This window comes from Neopelma chrysocephalum, unplaced genomic scaffold (assembly GCF_003984885.1).
Source record: "Neopelma chrysocephalum unplaced genomic scaffold, ASM398488v2 Primary Assembly neopelma1_147, whole genome shotgun sequence".
NCBI classification, from domain to species: Eukaryota; Metazoa; Chordata; class Aves; order Passeriformes; family Pipridae; genus Neopelma; species Neopelma chrysocephalum.
This window is the reverse complement of record NW_020897809.1, coordinates 7,738,700-7,757,808: the sequence shown is the minus strand read 5'-3', so window position 1 is coordinate 7,757,808 and position 19,109 is coordinate 7,738,700. Positions and strand designations below refer to the sequence as shown.

The window sequence follows — 19,109 nt, the reverse complement described above, 5'->3', positions numbered from 1 at the left end:
TCAAATAATAGAAAGAACAGTAAGAAACAGACAAGACTGCAAAAATGTTCTCAATGTTTTGGAGTCTGGGGTTTGGTTTGCTAGGGGGTTTTTTTGGGTTCTGTTTTTTGGGGATTCATTTGGGGTGGTGGGGTTTTGTTTTGTTGTTGCTTGTTTTGTTGGGGAGGGGTTGTTTGTTTTTAATCTACATTAGTTACAGAGGAGCTTAGAGTAGCTCCCACTCCAGATGGCTCATTTCAAATTAGCAGGAAAAGAATGCTACTGGACATTTCAGTGACACAGACAATAACATATGTTTATCATCAGACAGTAAATATCCAAAAAATCAATTAGACAATAATTAAGCCAGCAACCACCATGCATAATTTCTCACTTAAAATTTCAAAAGAAGCAGAAAGTGACAAATAATACATTTGTAAGAGTTCTCCAAGGATTCAGGTAGATGAGCCAACCTGTGCTGATACTTTGTAATATAAAAATACTGGATATACAGATAAATGTGTTATGCTGGCTAGTATGGCTCAAGTAAAGGAAATGTGGACTTCACATCTCTATTACCACTCTTGGAGAACCTACAAGTGTTATTAAGAGATAGGAATTCTAAAATTTATCAAGGCAGAAGGTCCTGATGTACCAACACTTTGTGCATCATGTCAGTCCTCCAATACAAAAATCATAATACAACAAGGAATGGAGCAGCTTTCACAAAAAATTATTAAATAGAAAATCTCTTTGCAACCTGGAAAAGAGAAAACTGAAGGACAATTAGGAGTACCAAAGATGGAAAGGTAAATTACACTGTTGTCTCTGCCAACAGTGGCATACACATGAAAGCAACAGGCAGCAAGTTCAAAATCAAGCCCAAGCCAGTCAAAGCCAAAACCAGAAGTATTTTTTCAGAGAACACAAGGTTCAGCCTGTGACAGGCCCTTACCAGACTCCTAGAAGGGTGTAGACTAATTAGTAGAAGAGAAATTCCTCAGGTTCTGTGAAACACACTCTCTGCTTTCCCAGATGTGCAGATCCTGGGAACTGGAGGACTATCACTGTGTTTCCCCTAAGAATTTATTTGGTCGCCTAGAGTGGCAGATGATAACAGGCTAAAAATGATCTCAGGGCAGTCATCCTTGTACCCCCCTGCCAGCAGGGGAACAGCCGTAGCATCACTGGCTTTCTTGCAACATGAAGAGTTGTGAATGCACGGATCAGGAGTTGATTGTCTCTGAGCTCCCTCTTGCAAAGGCAGCAGACTGTCCTTCCAGCAAGGATGGTGCAGTGAGGGAATTGGCTACAAAGCCACTGCACACCTGTTCTTCATTCAGATAATGTAATCACAGCAAGCTGTACAGGTGCTTTCTTCTTTCACTTGCATACAAGGGACCAATATATGCACAGGTTTAAGATAACAAATTCTTGCGTGTGGGTACAAGTGGAGTGATTTGTTCTTTCTAACGAAGTGCAAGAAATATGGCAGCAAGTCTCCATGTGATTAATGATTTAAGACTATAATTGCCACTAACACATTAATACTCAGCTTCATTCTGTCAGCTTCAGCTGGTACTCCTACTGTCCTCATACTAGAGGACATTGCATGAGAACAGAGTATAGATGTCACCCAGAAGCCAGAGCAGATTTTGTATCAGTTCCTGCTTTCCTTGTTTCAAAGAGCATGAAGTATACATTCATCTTCCGAATGTATACATTTTATTACCAAAAAACTTTAAGAAGAATCTAGCTTGGAGGTCACCAAGGTAGTCTTTGCATTCCTTACCACTGTCATGAGCTATGGACTATCATAAAGATTTTTAACTGTAAGAGAAAGTGCCAGAGCAAGCTGCTTTTGCTAAGCCTACAGAGCACCTTGATAAATAAAGTTTAAGACACAAGTCAAGCTTTGTAGGAAATATTCCAATGCAGACCTACATCTCTCATGTGCCTCTACAACATAATTATATCATAAGTGCCTTTTTTCACACAGGAAGGAGAATAAATTGCAAACAGGGTGGGCCTGAAAAATAGGTATTAAAAAAGAGCTTTGCTCAGGGTTCTAGTGTATCTTCACTGCAGACAACTAACGAGCACCTTGGGCATCCAGCAGAATTTAATGTACTCAAGAACTGAAACAGGCTACAGACAGTGGGAAATGAATGCATGCAGCAGGCAGCTCAACAGCCTGGGAGCAACAAACTCAGCCTCTATTTATGGTCTTGCAAATCATAGCTCTGTTAACAAAGCCACAATAAAAACATCTCAAAAGATTGCAAAGAAGCCCATGTTTTTTACATATCTTAAGTGGAAGATTTATATAAATTCCATTTCCCTGCTACAAGGATATGCATCAAGAATTTAAACGCAGAAAAGCCATAAATTACTGCACCACTGATTTATGCAGTGTTATCCCCCAAAACAATCTGCAAGACTCGTGTATAAGGAAGGACAGAAGTCAAAACAACACACTAAAGTTACTACTTTCTCAGAAAATAAGGCTGCATAGTGTAACTTTAATAAAGAACTAGCTCTATAGAAGAATATATGTCCTCAACACAAAAACATGACAAGTCAAATCTGAAAGATAACCCAAAATTTATTTAAAACAAACAAACATAAAAGACAGTTCTATTACCAAGATTGAAAAAAATGAAGGATTCTTTCACTGATGTGACAAAACAGCCAATTTACAGCAGTTACATTAATTCTGAGAAAATCAGGTTGGGGCTACACTGCTTCAACTGACTACATGTACTTTCTGCCAGACAAACTGGTTCCCCTTCCCTCCCCTTCCCAAAAGAACAGGCAGAAACATTTTATAAAAAACATATACAGAATTTTGAGACACATGATTGAAACACAAACCACTGTCCAAAAGTCTGGAACTTTCCAAGAAGGTTAAATCCTTTGTTGCTTCAACCAACCCTCAGCGGGGGAGCTACAAGCACAACGCCATCCCCTCTGACAAAGAGCATCGGAATATTCCTTTTGGTAGACTGGGAAAAAAGAAAGAAGAAAAGTTTACATTTACAAAAGCAATGTTCACAAAACATATCTGCTAAGCATATGGCCAAATTCAATCCTAAAAAACACACCTGAAACAACTCCAACAAACACACAATGTTCTGACACGCTGAGGAGATCAATACAAGTAACACCAAGTCTTTGGATATCCTGTGTACTTTCATAACAACTTGTCCCAAACTTCTGTTAGAGCTTGATTCAAAAAATAGTCAGCAATAAACTACTTTAGCAATATAACACTGTAGTTTAAAATAAAAGAATCTATGGGGATAAATACACTACGTCCTTACTTTATAAATCTCTTCATAGGTTTCCTCATCAATCTCTATTGTAGTCACAGTTTCTTCCACATCACCCAAAATCATATTTAAGTGCTGATCATATGCCTGTAGGAATGAAGTTATTTTATTATTTCTTCCAAAATTCAAAAATGAGCTTACTAAAATGCGAATTTTAGCAAGTCTTTCAAACAAAATTAGTTTAGTCTGATTTTGACCAAAATACGTCACTATGTCAAAACAAAGTAGTATCAGCTGTAGTTATAATTCCAAACAAACATAAACAAATGGGTACTTTGCAGCAGGAAAAAAAGGAAAACATTTACAGGAAATAGCTCTGAAGCATTGTATGAGAACACATACAAGAACTCAGAGACAGACACACTTCATTAACATTAAACCAGCTACACATTCTCTGCTGCCAGTCCAGCCTCCTGGAATTGATTGCCTGGGGACAACTTAAAGGATATGAAAACTGTTTCACATACAGTACTACAAAAACTTAAAATAAACACATGTTACAGAAACCTTACAAAAGCATGTTGGAAACTACACATGTGCCTCATGGATCTCTCATCATTTCTGTGTTTCCAAAGGAGTTGAGGCCCAGTTAACACATAGACAACTGGTTCTCTTCCCCAGCAAAGCACAACACTCAAAGAGGACGACCGACTTAAAAGAAAGCAAAAATCTGTTTTATCAAGAGTCATATCTCAGAAGAAAGCACTTACACAAATGAGATTTACAGAGAACCCAGCTGAGTATTTATCCCATCATACCCTCACTGGGTGTGCCTCAAGAGATACTCATGTGATAGTGATAACCTCATTAGTTCTGCCTTGAAGAGACCTCAGGGTACATCACAAGAAGAGGCTTGTAGCATTATTGCTCATTTCCCAGACACAGAAATGTAAGCCAAGAACAGCGAAATGAATTGCTTGGTAACATTCAGGAGACAAGAAAATCAAAATACATCTCTTAACTTTCAAGGGAAGCACTTAATAGCAGACAAAGTACTGAACAAATTAGATTTTTTCACTGATCACATCACACTTCTGTAAGAGAAAGTGTTCAGACCCTGTTACTAAGATGATTTTTCACCTACTTCCTCTAACCCTTTCCACGCTTTCAACCGTGAGATACAAATACTTGTGATTCCAAACTAGTTTTTTGAACAATTATTAGAATATTACAGGTAAACTTGCGTAACAGCCTGTTGTACATAAAAAACGATTGCCCAGTCCTTAGCTGAATGAGTATGACAGTGTTCCGAATGTTTTACTTACATGTAGCCTGCCTCTAAGCTCTCTGTCATTCCGCATTTTGACATAAATTCGCTCATCTAGACTGAGTCTGATGAGATCAAGTGGCTCCTCTACAGTATTTGTTGTTTGTTGCTAAAAAACAAAACATAAGAGTTACGTGTACAGAAGAGGCCTGTGAACTTCTCCATTCCTTAGTGTTTGTGAGACACAGCAAACAGAGAAGAAGATAGATGCAAGTATTTCAAATCATCCCTTCACATCCTGATGAACCTGAATGCAGCTATTTACCACTCTATGGATATTCACCAGCCTAAGCAACAGGAGTTAAAAGACTTGTTTATTCTGCAGCAAATCACACATCACACACAGAGGGGTTGGACCTAGATGACCTTTAGGCCCCTTCTAACCCAAACCACACTGTGATTCTATGGAACAGTTTTTCTTACCAGCAACCATCATCCCCACTGCAGCAGAGAGCCTACACGTGAACCAGCACCACAGCTGTGCCACGGCACGGTGCAGGCCAGGAGACCCAAACCCAGGCTGACCTCTCTGCCAGCACAGTCAGTGACCAGATCACTCGCTCAGGTGACCTCAGCTACCCGGTCATACACCGCCCCACAGACCCTCCCTCCCCTCCCGAGGCCTTGCTCGGCCGCAGGGCAGCCAGGCCAGGCCCCGAGGCTGCTTTGAAACCCGAACACAGCGGGCTGAGGCCCCTTTTTGTGATAAAGGCGCGCTTTGGGGATCACAAGCAAAAAACCGTGAACCCCTCCGTGCGCATCCCGCAGCTGGCTCCCTCCTTCCTTCCTCCTCAGGGAGGAGGCACTGCCCTCGGCAGCTTTCCTGCATTTTCCTGCCCAGGCAAACGGGCCTGAAGGGAGCCTTGTCCGCGCCTCGGCGGCGGCACAAGCTCCGAGCCCGAGCAGGAATTTCATTCCACACGGAAAACGCTCCCCGGGGGGCTGCGCCTCACGGAGGGTGCCCGGGCGAGGGGCTCGGGCGCGCCCAGCCCAGCCGGGCAGCCCAGAGCTGCCTCTCCCTCCCGCCCCGGGGCCCGCGGAGGGAGGCGGGAGGCACCGGGAGCTCCTTCCCTGCGCGCCGCTGGAGCCGCTCACCTGATCCACCTCATCCGCCATCTTTCAAACCGCCTCCCGCGCCCGCCCGCGAGACTTTATGGCCCAGCCCCTTCCCCTTCCCTTCACCCTTCCCCTGCGCGGGGCCGGGCCGGGGTCGCGGTGGGACCTGCGGGGAGCGCCATGGGCAGGAAGCGCAAAGCATCGCCCCGGCCCGCGGCTGCCAGAAAGAGACGCTCCGGGGGGCTGCGGGAGGAGGAAGAGCAGGAGGGTGAGTGCGGTAGGAGGCCGTGTCGGGCCGGGCCGGGCGCTGCGCCATCGCCGCGGGTTGGGGCCGCTCTAGGCCGGGGGTGGGCAGCGGGGGCAGCCCCGTGAGGGGAAGGGCAGTCACGCCAGGCTGGAGCCGTGGGTGGGGATCGGCGGTGGGATCGGCGGTGTTACCAGTGCCAGGGGCGCACAGAAATCGGAAGATAAACCCGCGTGTGCCGCGGGCCCCACACGCTGCCCCCGGAGCGCTCACAAAGGCTGAGCGAGCCGGGGGGGTTTGTCTCACCTCGCAGCTTCACAAAGTAATAAGTTCTTGTGAGTGGCGAGCACGATGCTTGGTTTTCAGCCGACCCCATCGGTAGGACTCTAAGAACCTTTAGGTGCCTCTTGTGCATTGCGTTATTATAAATATTTTCCTTCTCGTTGTTCAAATCTTACCTATTTGTTCACAAACTCAGCATTGTGAATGCTCAGTTCTGTAGCTGCCTCTGATGAGGTCCACGGAGATATTGTTTCTGATTGCCATGGAGATGAAACTTCATCCTTTGACGTATCTTCCCTTCTTCTCTCCTGTGCAGATGATTTTGAAGAGGAAAAGCCCAGTACAAAAAAGAACTCAAAAGCTCCAGCTAGGAAAAAGGAAGAAGGTTGTGATAATGGAGTTTCCAACTCAGCAAAAACTTCCAAACCTTCAAAACAAACAGGGGCAAAATCACAAACAAAAGAAATTAAAAGGAATGGTAGAAATAAAGAGAATTGTAACAAAGAGGAAATGTGCAGGTAAGTTTACTTATCATTCTAGTCTATGGGAGCTTTCTCTTCATCTGATTTCTTTAGGGCTTGGTTCTGTGTATGTGGATGTGAGCAGTGTAGAGTCAGTCCCGAGGAAGATGGGCTGCATGGGAAGGAAATTTGTGAGCCTTTCCAAATTCAGTAATTTAAATATAAAATTTTATTTCATTTGTTTTAGTTTTCACATGGGACCAGGGATGTTTTATGGAATCCAGCATGAATAAATGTTGTCCTGAGATTTGGATGATAGGCAGAAATCTTTAAACATATAATTCTCTGGTGGGTTTTTTAAAATACAAATATAATATCAGCACAGTCTGCATGTGTAGATTGCTATAGCAAATATATTAATAAAAAGAAATTAAACTGATTGGTCTCATTTCACTGGCCACCCAGAGCCTTGGGCTTTATTGTAGGGAAATAGAAACAGCTCCAATTTCAGTACACAGTAAGAATAAATGATTCAGTGAACCATTTCTCCAAGGACTGGTTTGTACAAGCTGTTCTAAAGGATGAGACCTTCTGTAGGTTCAGGCATGGCTCAAGTTTAGGTTGATTCCATCCTAAACATCCATGCAGAATCAGAACTTAAGTTTGCACTGGAAACATGTTACTCCATTGAGCCCATGGTTATTTATGGCAGAGATAGTTTGCTCTACAGAGAAGATTTCTGTGGTTTAATTGTCAGATACTCAATCTGTTGTTGTTGATGCAGAGGTCATGCTTCATTTGTTTCCCTATTTTTAGTGTCTTCTGTCTCTGTTCTTCTTAAATAAACAAGCACCTACATTTCATGGTGCTAAAGCTATTTTGATAATTTTAACAGTGACTCACCAAAGCCCCCTCAGAAGGAGATGAAGTTGAAGAAAGAATCTCCTGTTAAAAAAGAGATGGGTGAAGACAATACTGACGATGATGATGATGACGATGAAAGTGAAGATGAATGGGAGGACGTGGAAGGTAGCAATTGCATGTTTATTAATTTTAAAAAATTTATTTTTTTAATAATTTGATTTTTGAACCATTTCTCTTTTGGATTCAGATAAATGCTTATACTCTGTATACTTAAAGTGTGTTCCATCTGTATATCTGTATCTAAAAGCTCATATCTCACAATGCTTTTAGAAAGGTTCCAAAGATGAAAAAGAGCCACGCAGTTACTGACCTTTTGGCTTACATTAAAATCATGCTGCCGTGCACAAAGCACTTTCTCAGCTGCTTGTGTTGGCTGATGCTGAGCAGCTAAGGATGAGTCAGTTTGAAGATTCAAAACTGTGAATTCCCAGTAAAGAAGAGTGAAGATGAAACCAACTGAGCTGTTTGATTACGTGACCATCAACAAACTATGTTAAGAATCATGATGATCACAATCTTCTTATTTTGCTGCTACACGTTTATGCCTTCTAAAGTGAAGAGCTGTCAGGTTTTTTCTTTGGTATTTTACAAGTACCCTTGAAGTCACATCTGCTTCATTCACCTTTCTCCTGATTGAGTTTACCTGTGACAGTCACTAGGCATTAAACTGTTCTGAGCTGATTCTTCTAGTGCAAGTGACTGGCATCCAACAGTTATTTGAAATAACTGAGCACACACACTGTTACAGAAGGTCTGGGAGCTGGTAATTACTAGGGATGTTCAGTTAATAGATTGAGTACTTGAGAAGGAAAATGTAGGTTCTTATCCCATTGTCAGTCCTCCCTGAGGGTCTATTCCATGCTTACTTATAATTTATTAATATTTTATATTTTCAGAGCTCCAGGAACCTGCCACAGATAAGTTTGAAGAAGCTACTGTTCTTCCAGCAGTGGGGCTGCCAAGCAAACCTGTGGAGATAGAGATTGAAACCCCAGAGCAGATGAAGACAAGAGAGAGGAGGTAAGAACAGGAAGGCAGTGGAAGGCTGGTAAAGGATGAAGTTAAAAATGTACTAAGTCTTGACTGTCACTGATTTGCTGTGTTCTGGGTGAAAGTCCCCACTTTGTGCAGATGCTTCAGTTGGAATGATGCAGGGTCAAGGGACAGAGAACAGTCTACACTTTGACAATTTTACCAAAAATCTGCAGTGGAAATTGGCAGGAATAGAAACTTCTCAGCTTCCTTGAAAATCAAGCATGTAACTTCACTGTGCTTTAGTATATACATTTTCTAAATCAAGGGACAGCAGTAGATCTCTGCAAGGAGAGCTGTGAGTGACTGGCATTTTGTTTCTGCAAATGTCTCAACAGCTCAGATGGAAGCTTCTGTGTGCCACTACCTGAGGTGTGCCCTTGGCATCTGGGAGCGTTAACCCAAGGAAGGCTGACTATGGGTGGTGGCTGGAGGCCTGATGATGAGAAAACCATTTTTCCTGGAATCTGAGTGGAATGCCAGCAGTAGTCTAAAAGTCAGACAATTCAGTTAAATTTAGTGTGGAGCTGTCCAAAACTGTTGACAAGAAACTGAAGGCACATGAAGTTAGGTAGAATTTAGACCATCTGAATATACCAAGCTCTCAGTAGTCAGGTGCATGGAGTTCACGGTCATATGCATCCTTCTTGCCTATTCACATAGCCAGTAACTAAACTTTTCTGTAAGTGTGCCCAGAAGATCCTCTGGGATGGATTCTCTTTGTGAACTGACCCAGGTCAGGAGTCTGGAAAGGCAGGTCCACAGAAATCCCACAGCATCGATCTCTTTTGTGATCTTCTGCAGAGAAAAAAGAAAAGCCGAGTTTGAAGCGTATATTCGGAGAATGATGAAACGTTTCAGCAAGGAGGTTCGTGAGGACACACATAAGGTATTTGTCACAGAGAACCCTGGCAGAGAAAAAGTTGAGCATAAAGATTTCTGAAGTGATTCATAATGAAGAAGATACTTAGTTTTGACCAAATAATATGGGGCCGTGGCTAGAAGTGAAAAAATAAAAAGGCTGTAGTCCTGATAAATGATCGTTAGACTCCTCCTAAATTGTGAGTTGGAAACATCAGTGTCTGCATCAGTAAAATTCTAACTCAAACCATATGCAAGTAGCATATATGCCTCTCCATTGAGGGAGATCTTTTCATTCTGTCAGGGTTAAACCAGTCATGTAGAGCAGGAGACACTGACAGGGACTTCAAGGTTTTCCTGTCTTCTGAAGACAGTGCTGTTTCCACCCCGTGAATGCTTGGGAGGTTTCATTTTTGCCTGTCTCTGTTAGAAGAAGCAGTGAAGTGTTCCTCATCTTTACCATGGACAAAAGTTCCACTAAAGAAAGTCTCTTGAGAACTCACTGTAAAAACTTTTCTCTCTCAGGTTCACCTCCTGTGTTTGTTAGCAAATGGTTTCTATCGGAACAGGATCTGCAGTCAGCCAGATCTCCTTGCCATCGGTCTGTCCGTCATCCCCACCCGCTTCACCACAGTGCCCGCAGGCAAAGTGGACCTACTCTACCTTTCCAACTTGGTGAAATGGTAAAACTTTTCTAGAAATCATGCTGTCATAGAATGTAGAGCAAGAGTTCAGGGAGAGGGGTAACTAGTTACCAATTTTCAGTGATTTTTTTTTATTTTAAATACACGGGAGAGAGTCTGTCCTTTTTACAGGAGAGGGTCAACTCTGAAGTTTAACAATACAGTCACAAACACTAGACAATAAGTAGATGTCTCATATTTCAGGTTTATTGGAACCTTCACTGTAAATGATGAGCTTTCCACTGAAAAAGGAGAGCCCCTTCAGTCGACCTTGGAGAGGCGCTTTGCCATCTATGCTGCACAGGATGATGAGGAGTTGGTTCATGTAAGAGACTGGGAAGTGCAGGGTTGGTTGCTGAGTTTGGATGCTGGATCAGTGCTGTATGTCAGGTCATACACAAAGTGGTTGTGAGGGTTGGATTTGGAGAAAATAGATTCGTCACGTAGGTGATTCTGTGGCTTTTTATTTTGTTGTATTTTTATCTGGAGTGCTGTGATTAAATTAAATTTAAATTGTTTTGCAGATATTTTTAATTATTCTGCGAGCATTACAGCTGCTGTGTCGCCTCGTGCTGTCTTTTCAGCCTATTCCTCTCAAGGAGACAAGACCAAAGGTAGTTTCTGCTGTTTGTGTGGAATAAAGAATAGATCACTGGTTCAGTAGGATTAAAAAAACTTTCTGGCTGTTGCAACTTGAAGTGAATCACTTACTGCATGAACCAGTGTTCTAGCTATAGTGCAAAAAAATGCAAACCCTGAATTTTTAGTTTTCTCCTTTAAAAAAGCCACACATTTTTGTGTTTCAGCAAAGACATGCTTCAGTGCTTTTAAATTTCTTTAAAACTTAGCAAACGCTGCATGAGCACACCTCTCTTCAGCCATTTGCCTGAAGTTTTCAAGCCCCTAAGACATGCCAGCTGACCATGCCTGCCAACCTTTGGTCTGCATGAACCTTGGGCTGATTTCAGTCTTTTTTTTTAACATTCTTAGCCATGGTAATAAAAGTGACCTAGCCTGTTTCTTTGCAGGGAAAGAGCTCATCCAAGAGGCTGTCTCTCAGCAACACCTCTGAGAGACAGGAGAGTTCTGCCACAACACCCAAAGCTGGGGCAAAAAAATGCCCCTGCAAAAAAGCCAAGCAGGATGAGAAATCCTCAGAGAGCGAAGAAGACATCAAGGAACCAAAAAAAGCCAAAAGTGCTCAGACCAAAGGCACTCACAAGTCAAAGCTGGCTAAAGGCAGCCAGGAACAGAAGGAATCAAGTAATGAGAGCAGTTTAGCAGAAAAAGATGTGCCAGTCAGGCCCAAGAATGATCGGCGGAGACGAGTGGCCTCCAAAGTGTGTTACAAGGAAGAGAGTGAAAGTGATGAGGGCAGTGTTTCGGACTTTGAGGTTTCAGAGGAGAGTGATCTCTCTGATGAGGAGTTTGAAACTGTCTCTAAAAGGCGGAGGAGCTCACTGGCCTCCCAGAAGGCAAAGATGACAACTATAAAAAGCCCTAAAACTGAGACTTCAGAATCAAGGCTGTCAAAAAATTCGTGTGGATCTGAGCCTAAGCCAGCAAAAAGTACAGCTCCAGCCTTGCCTCCAGGACAGAAAAAGAGAAACAAAATCATTTCTAGTGATGAGGATGATGGACAGCAGGAGGTGAGGAAAGCAACGGGCACAGACCAGTGGCTGGAGGTTTTCCTTGAACGTGAGGACAAATGGGTTTGTGTAGACTGTGTTCATGGCAACGTTGGCCAGCCCCAGCTGTGCTTCACACATGCCACAAAGCCCCTTTTCTACGTTGTGGGGTTTGACAACAATGGGAGCGTCAGAGATGTGACACAGAGGTATGATCCAGTGTGGATGACTGCAACAAGGAAGATCCGTGTGGACCCTGAGTGGTGGGAAGAGACACTGCAGCCCTATGAAAGTCCCAATGTGGAAAGAGACAGAAAGGAAGAAACTGAGGTAAATGGCAACAGGTTGTTCAGAACATTTAGTGCCAGGAGTTCAGTCCTTGGATTCTCGTGCAGGGAAAAATCGTTAGGAATCTTTCCATGAGGAAGGAGGTTTGTATTTGAGATTGAAATGTTGAGATGGAGCATGTTTTAAAGGGGATATACAATGGTGGATTAAAATAATATTGATTAGAGTCTGTTCAGAGAAATTTGCTTAGCAAAAGTACTGCACAGCTCATGCTGGAAACATAACAATGTGTTTTCTGTACAGTTTAACATTACCCTGCTCAGAGTCTTTGAAATACGAAGATCTGAGTACACGTATCTTCGTACCTATTGGCAACAACAATGCTTTGGTTTGTTGGCTCATCTGATTAAGTTTCTGGTGTTTTTTTCCTTTGGTCCATACTATACTCATAGTAGTGCAATAGAGTTGGGAAATCACTCTCCTTTGTATAATTCTTACAGTTTCAAGTTAAGCTTCAAGATCAGCCTCTACCAACAGCAGTTGGAGAGTACAAAAACCACCCTCTCTATGCACTGAAGAGGCACCTCTTGAAATACCAGGCGATCTATCCCGAGTCAGCTGCTATCCTGGGGTACTGCAGGGGAGAGGCTGTCTACTCCAGGTGAGTTGTGCATGTGTTGTCACCTGTGTCTGTGACATTTATAATAAATTGAAGAGCTAATTTGCATGATGGTATCAGCAGTAGTCTTGGGCCACTTGCATAGACAGGTGAGGCATTTGGCTGCTCAGACAGCATTTGCCTATCACTTAAATACAGCTTTTCTACTACTCCTAACATTTTGAAAGATCTCTTATAGATCACTTCAATATTCTTATATTTGCTTCTTACTGGCCTTCTCAGAGACTGTGTACACACTCTGCACTCCAGGGACACTTGGCTGAAGAAAGCTCGGGTGGTGAGGATTGGAGAAGTGCCTTACAAGGTTAGAGGGTTTGACTTCCTCCTGTGCAATACACCTGCCCCTTAAAGCTCAAGCTCAGTTCTCTTCTGGTTTTTGTTTTCTCTCTGTCAGCAGATGGAGATTTCTCACTTGCTTGCATGGCTTTTGGTAGCTGCACTGTGAACCTGTCCACCTCCTCTGCCTGTAGTTCCTACATACTACCCAAAGCCTAGCTTTCTTTTCTTCCCACCCTGAGGGTATCTGGCAGAACTGCTCCCTTTTCATCTTCTTCAAAGACATCCTAGTGTTTTATGTGCACTGCTGATGTGGCTGCCTGTTGCATACAAGGTGCCGTGGGTTATCATTTATAGGCAGTGGATACTGAATCTAGGAAATAGCATTTCTGCTCTCTCAGAACCTCCTCCTTTGATGTCCTAGGAAAATCTGAAATCACTGTCAGCTTGTTGTCAGGTGGCGTTAGAGGCTTGGTCGCTGTATTTGCAGATGGTGAAAGGATTTTCCAACCAGGCGAGGAAGGCGCGCCGCGCAGAGCCGGCAAACCGGGACCGAGAGGACCTGGCGCTGTTCGGCCGCTGGCAGACAGAGGAGTATCAGCCTCCTATAGCAGTGGATGGAAAGGTAGCTGGGAATGCAGAGGGCTGGTGTTAAAAGAAGTGTTTTGTATGGAACTCTGGACTTTATTTTTCCAGAAGTTGCATATTTCAGATGTGAGATCAGTCAGTAAATCTGGATTCAGGATTAAGAGTTCTCGGATAACTGCACTCAGGAGGAAATGGGCAAAACTTTAGAGACCTTTCTCTCCTGAGTACAGGTAATGAGTGCTGGCAGTGCAGACTGCTGGAGTTGTAATTTTGTTGATCTGATTTTCTTAGACCATATTTGCTTTGCTAATTCTCTGCATTACAGCCTGAGTAACAAGGCCTGGGCAGAAGACATAGCTAGGAGACAACCACGCAGCTAAAATCTAGGCTTGTGCTTTGTCATGTGCATATTAATTGAATACTAGAGTGGAATGCAGGAGGTCAGAAGGAAGGGAGAGCCCCTGAGTTGCAGCAGGGATTTTCACCTCCCTCCAAAAAGCAGGAATATCACCATCTGTCTTTAATTTTGCAATAACAGGTTCCTCGGAATGAGTACGGAAATGTCTATCTCTTCCTGCCATCCATGTTACCCGTTGGCTGTGTGCAGCTGAAACTTCCAAACCTGAACAGAGTGGCACGGAAGTTGAACATTGACTGTGTTCAAGCCATCACTGGATTTGATTTTCATGGCGGCTACTCGCACCCAGTGTACGTGAAGCTGCTTTGTTGCCAGATGTTGCTGTCCTGCAGAAGTTGTATACCCCATGTTAAAGAGTGCATGTGACCAGTTACACACTTAGATCTTTTGAGACAGGCAGTTCTGTCAGTGTTCAGTAGCTTTTGGGTTGGCTGGGTCAGCAGGCTTTTGCCCTGTTTCTTTCTTCTCGTAGCTGACAGAGGATTGTGTTCTCCTTCCTAGTACCGATGGCTACGTGGTGTGTGAGGAGTACAAAGAGGTTCTCATTGCTGCCTGGGAGAACGAACAAGCAGAAATAGAAAAGAAGGAGAAGGAGGTGAGAGTTATTTTTGCAGCTTCCTTATTGTTACATTTATTAAGTGAATTTCATTGAAACTGTGGACAATCAAACAGGGTGGGCTGTGTAAGCAACAAACACAGAGCGTAGTGACTGTGAGGGGCTTGGTGCATCCCCTGAGAGCCCCAGTCTGGAGTTGCTGTCCAGACTGCAGTGAGATGCAGTACAAGTGTGTAGCAATATCTGCATACTCTGGAATAGTTTTCCATGTCTGCTGGGAAACAAAAATGAGGAATACACAGGTAAGAATAAAGTTTTGGAGGTAGCTCTGGTGTAATTTGCACAATCAGTGTGTACGTTAGAAAGTGACCATAATTTGTGTATTTAGCAGGTAATTGGACACAAATATATTTTACATTTAAGAATCTATTTGCCTGTAATCTTTTTCTGTGACACATTTAAATTGGTGTTGGGTTTTTTTGTTGGCAGTTTAAAAAAAAAATGTGCAAACTTTGGTCTTCTGTGGGCACAAATACATCAAAACTCATAATAGTAAATTTTTTTCTTTTCAATAACAATCCCCCACAGAAGCGTGAGAAGAGAGCTCTGGGAAACTGGAAGCTGCTGACAAAAGGACTTCTCATCAGAGAGAAACTGAAGAAACGCTACTCCATCAAGGTATTCTGCATTTCTATTAGTGATTTCTTTTTCAGGATGTTATCTTTCTACCAATAGATGTTTTTCCAGTCTTTCCAATATGTTATGTTTCCAAGTGTAGACTGGAATTTCCAGAGTATAGTTGCTCAAAAATCTCCTTTCCCACTGGTAGCATGTGACTAGCACCTAGTCAAAAAAACTACACCAGAAATTCAATGTGGTCATGTCCATCAAAGATTCATTATTGTTTAACAAGAGATTATTGTTTCCCAAAGCATTGTTTTTTGGTATTGTATTTTGACATACCCCCTTCCTAGATTTATTCCTCCAAGCCAAGCATGTAGCTAATGGGATGAGATTGGGATGCTTTTTTGTTATGAAGTCAGGTATTTTAGCTCTTAATCTTCTCCCCAGTGAGAAAAGTGAAAAGCCTGATCTTTTTCTAGCAGGTTTGGTTTTATTTATCCATCATTAAAAACATTTTGGTTGTGTTGAAGGAATGTTTGATGTCCAGAAATAGCCCCAAACTGGAACAACCAACTTCTGTAAGGTCACTCAGTGTCACTGTGACAGATGACAAGCCCTTATAGAAAGGGGAGGTTATGAGTGTTTCCTAGAACAACTTACCGTTTTCATGCCTGTTTTTTCTAGACTGAGCCATCAGCACCTGAGACAGAGAAAGGGGCGGGATTCTCTTCTGATGAAGAAGGAGCTCCGAGCTCAGAGAGTGCAGTGGGGAATGTGGCTATTTCTTGGCCCCAAAATCGCCAGTTAGAGAAAAAAGAAGAAGAGAAAAAAACCAGAAAGAGCAAGCGAGAAAGGAAAGGTGAAGAAGCACAGTTGTTCCCTTTTGAGAAATTGTGATTAGAACAAGCTTTTTCCTCGCTATTTCGAGATGCAAGAACATTAGTCACAGTAAAAGTATCCTTTGCCAGTTAGGGACTTAGTCTTCCTGGGCACTTGTGTTTCTGAGCTGTCAGGGACCACCCTCACTCAGTATCCAGTTTCCTTTGATACAGGTAATTAGATTCTTCCTTTTATCCTTAGGCTTAGGAGCAGCAGACATGCAGTTATACCTTCTGAGATCACTTTGCGGCTTGGAGGGTTTTCTTCTCTTTTGTATCACTCAGCTCTTATTCAGTTTCCAGAAGTAATTCTTTCATTAGCACCCTCTTTTCCCATTTTTACTCCTTTTCATTTTTCCTGCTTGCTCAGAATTAAAGCATCCAGCTGCTCTTTAACTGTCTGTGGAGAGCTGCCCAAAGAACTGCTGATACCTGCTTTGATCCATAGTTTATCCAAATCCACGGTGAGAGTTCTGGCCTTTCTGTCTCATAATCACAGGAGGGAATATACTTCCTCTAAGGTCAAAAGAAATAGCCAATCAGGAATTGGAGGAATCAAAATTTACTTTGTAAAGAATACTTGCATTTTGGGAACTTGGATTTGGCTTTTCAGTCTACTGTCTTCCTTTATGTTCAGAAATCTTGTGCTTTGGAAGGTAGAAGCCCTGTCCTCATTTCAAACTTAAGATTCAGTATGCCCTCTTAAGGAATTTGAATACATACATATTTGCTTCTGTTTCTTACCAAGATCCTGTTCTGAAGCAAAACATGTAAAACTGGCTGAATGTCACTGTCAGAAACAAAATTCACTGAAACCATGGAGTTCTTGTTATTCAGTACCATAGCATTAAAAAACTGTTGAGAGAGGAATGTAAAATCTACACAAGCTTTTCCTGCACTTTGTAGTAGAAATACTGATCTGTCTTTTTCAGTATTATATATCTAAATTCCACTGATACTGTCTCTGCTAAAGTAGAGAGGAAAACAGTTTAGTCATTGCTGGACACTGTCACATAGAAAAGATTGAAATGCAAGAAAATGGCTTACATGTAATTATGTTCAGAAAAAAAATCTATTTTTGTACTGTATTTGTAGATCAAAATAAAGATTGAAAAAAAGAATCTGTTGTCTGTTACACCTCCCCTCTGGCCAGCTTGCTGTTCTGTAAGCAGCTGTTTCCCTGGAAGGACCATGGATAAGAACACACTGTAATATCCTGGGTCCCAGGATAGCCCAGAACCAGCTGCTTGTGAATTGTTCTCATGTTAAGGGTCTTCATTCTGAGTGTTCAGTTTTTGCTACCAAATTCCAAAAAAATATAAAGACCAACCTGAGCTGGAGGCTTGGGGAGTAGATCCGACGTGTACCTAAAGCTTCAAGAAGTCTGTATTTTGCAGGAACGGGTAATACTGCAGTGGGCCCAGAGGGTGTATTTCCTTCTGAGTTAGTGTGGACACAGGATACACCCTGAGATGAGTGTGCTTGGTGTGGGGCCCATGTCCAGCTTCTGCTGGTATTGATAGCTGTTCATCAGCTTAAATCAGGAGCTGGTATCAGCTGTACCAAAGCAACTCTGTGCTGCCTCACTTTGGGACACACAGCAGGGATACACAAACCTGTGAGTCCAGGAGTTACTTGTAATCAGCTGGAAAAGAGACAAGAACATTTTCAGATGGCAGGATCCTGCTTTGCAGCCATGTGGACAGCTGGTGCTCCCAGTCCAAGCATGGGAAAGATGAAAGAGTAAATGTGCTTCAAGTTGTTCCTATAGAAACACTGTTTGTGTACGTGCAGTGAAAGTGAGTCTTGGCTTCACCAGAGCACCTGGCCTGGGGAATGTGAAGTTCTCCTCTGTGAAAGGAATCTTAATTTATTGTGTATTATTCTGGTGCACACACTGGGATGCAAGACAAAAAGTATTTTACACTGCTGAATGGACAGGTAACCCCCCAGTCTCTTTAGAAATACAATAGGCTGTTGCAGTCGGGTTGAACCATCATATTTTTCAAATAATCTTGCAGAGGCAAAGAAGTGACTGATTTCAGTAGTCAGTAACGGTGAGTAAAACCATGGCAGGCTGGCACCAGTAGTACACAAACCAGAGAGCAGCTGTGCTGTCATTAGCAACTTGCTTCCCAAAATGGGGAAGTATTTGCAGGACAAACAAAACACACCTGTGCATTTATCTCAACCAACAATAGAAAACTAGTTCATGTGGGAGCTACAAACTAATCCGCACGTACCTGGACACTATTCCTGGACATGTAATGTACAATACTTACATTTAATAAAAAAGAATCCTACAGACCAACTTTTTGAAAACCGTATTTTATTAAATATACAAAAGCTCAGCACTTCTGTAGAAAATTGTATCTTCATCTCTAATTTGGTAATGCTGGCTAGTGTCCTGCATCATGGGCAAAACAGCAGCATTCCAACCCATTTCTCTCCCCAGTGGAGCGCAATTCCTAACTGGTGGAGCACAAGTTGGTGCTGGAGAGCAGCAGGAAGACGCTGCAGTACCACTAACACGGGCCAGCTGCATGTGTGAGGCCACATCCACTTCCTGTCCTTTCACTCACTGCTCCTGCTTTTACCGGCAGAACCGAGACATGAGACTGAACCAACAACATTCAAATACCAAAAGAATTAAAGTAATTAAGACTAATAAAGTAATTACGACTTCTCAAAACATTTATGATTTGTAACTCATTTCTATGTCAGTACCATTTCTAGCAAACATTTGCTTTTATGTAGGTTCAAGTCAAGTTCTTTTGGTACAGAGAACACTCTTCTGATGGTCATAAATAGATTTCATAAATGAAGACATTATTTTTGTACAGAATTGTATATACTTAACAGAAACCCCCAAAACACTGTAGTGCAGGAGGGCCCATCTGGAAGCCAGACTCCATCCTGGTGGAGAGACTTTAAACAGTACAAGAGTGTCTCCAGTCTCGAGTACTGGTTACAACAGAAATATGTAAACATGAGCCATCACAACACTACAAGAAGGCATTCCTCCAACATGATACAAAGCTCTTAATTTAGGC

At 42.6% G+C, this 19,109-nt stretch overlaps 2 protein-coding genes across 2 annotated transcripts; one reads left to right on the top strand and one right to left on the bottom strand.

Moving 5' to 3' along the window:
• Positions 1–2,564: 2,564 nt before the first annotated feature.
• Positions 2,565–5,766, bottom strand: LSM3 (LSM3 homolog, U6 small nuclear RNA and mRNA degradation associated). Its single transcript, XM_027701075.1, has 4 exons — positions 5,674–5,766; positions 4,577–4,687; positions 3,303–3,398; positions 2,565–2,984 (listed from the first exon to the last, which is right to left on the bottom strand). The coding sequence occupies exons 1-4, from the start codon at positions 5,692–5,694 to the stop codon at positions 2,904–2,906; spliced, it is 309 nt and encodes a 102-aa protein (XP_027556876.1). The 5' UTR covers positions 5,695–5,766; the 3' UTR covers positions 2,565–2,903.
• XPC (XPC complex subunit, DNA damage recognition and repair factor) lies at positions 5,749–18,367 on the top strand. The gene is made up of 16 exons (XM_027701071.1): positions 5,749–5,902; positions 6,477–6,678; positions 7,517–7,650; positions 8,442–8,565; positions 9,382–9,466; positions 9,964–10,121; positions 10,326–10,446; positions 10,646–10,735; positions 11,150–12,079; positions 12,538–12,698; positions 12,939–13,020; positions 13,483–13,617; positions 14,119–14,288; positions 14,500–14,593; positions 15,143–15,232; positions 15,863–18,367. The coding sequence occupies exons 1-16, from the start codon at positions 5,815–5,817 to the stop codon at positions 16,073–16,075; spliced, it is 2,877 nt and encodes a 958-aa protein (XP_027556872.1). The 5' UTR covers positions 5,749–5,814; the 3' UTR covers positions 16,076–18,367.
• Positions 18,368–19,109: the final 742 nt, after the last annotated feature.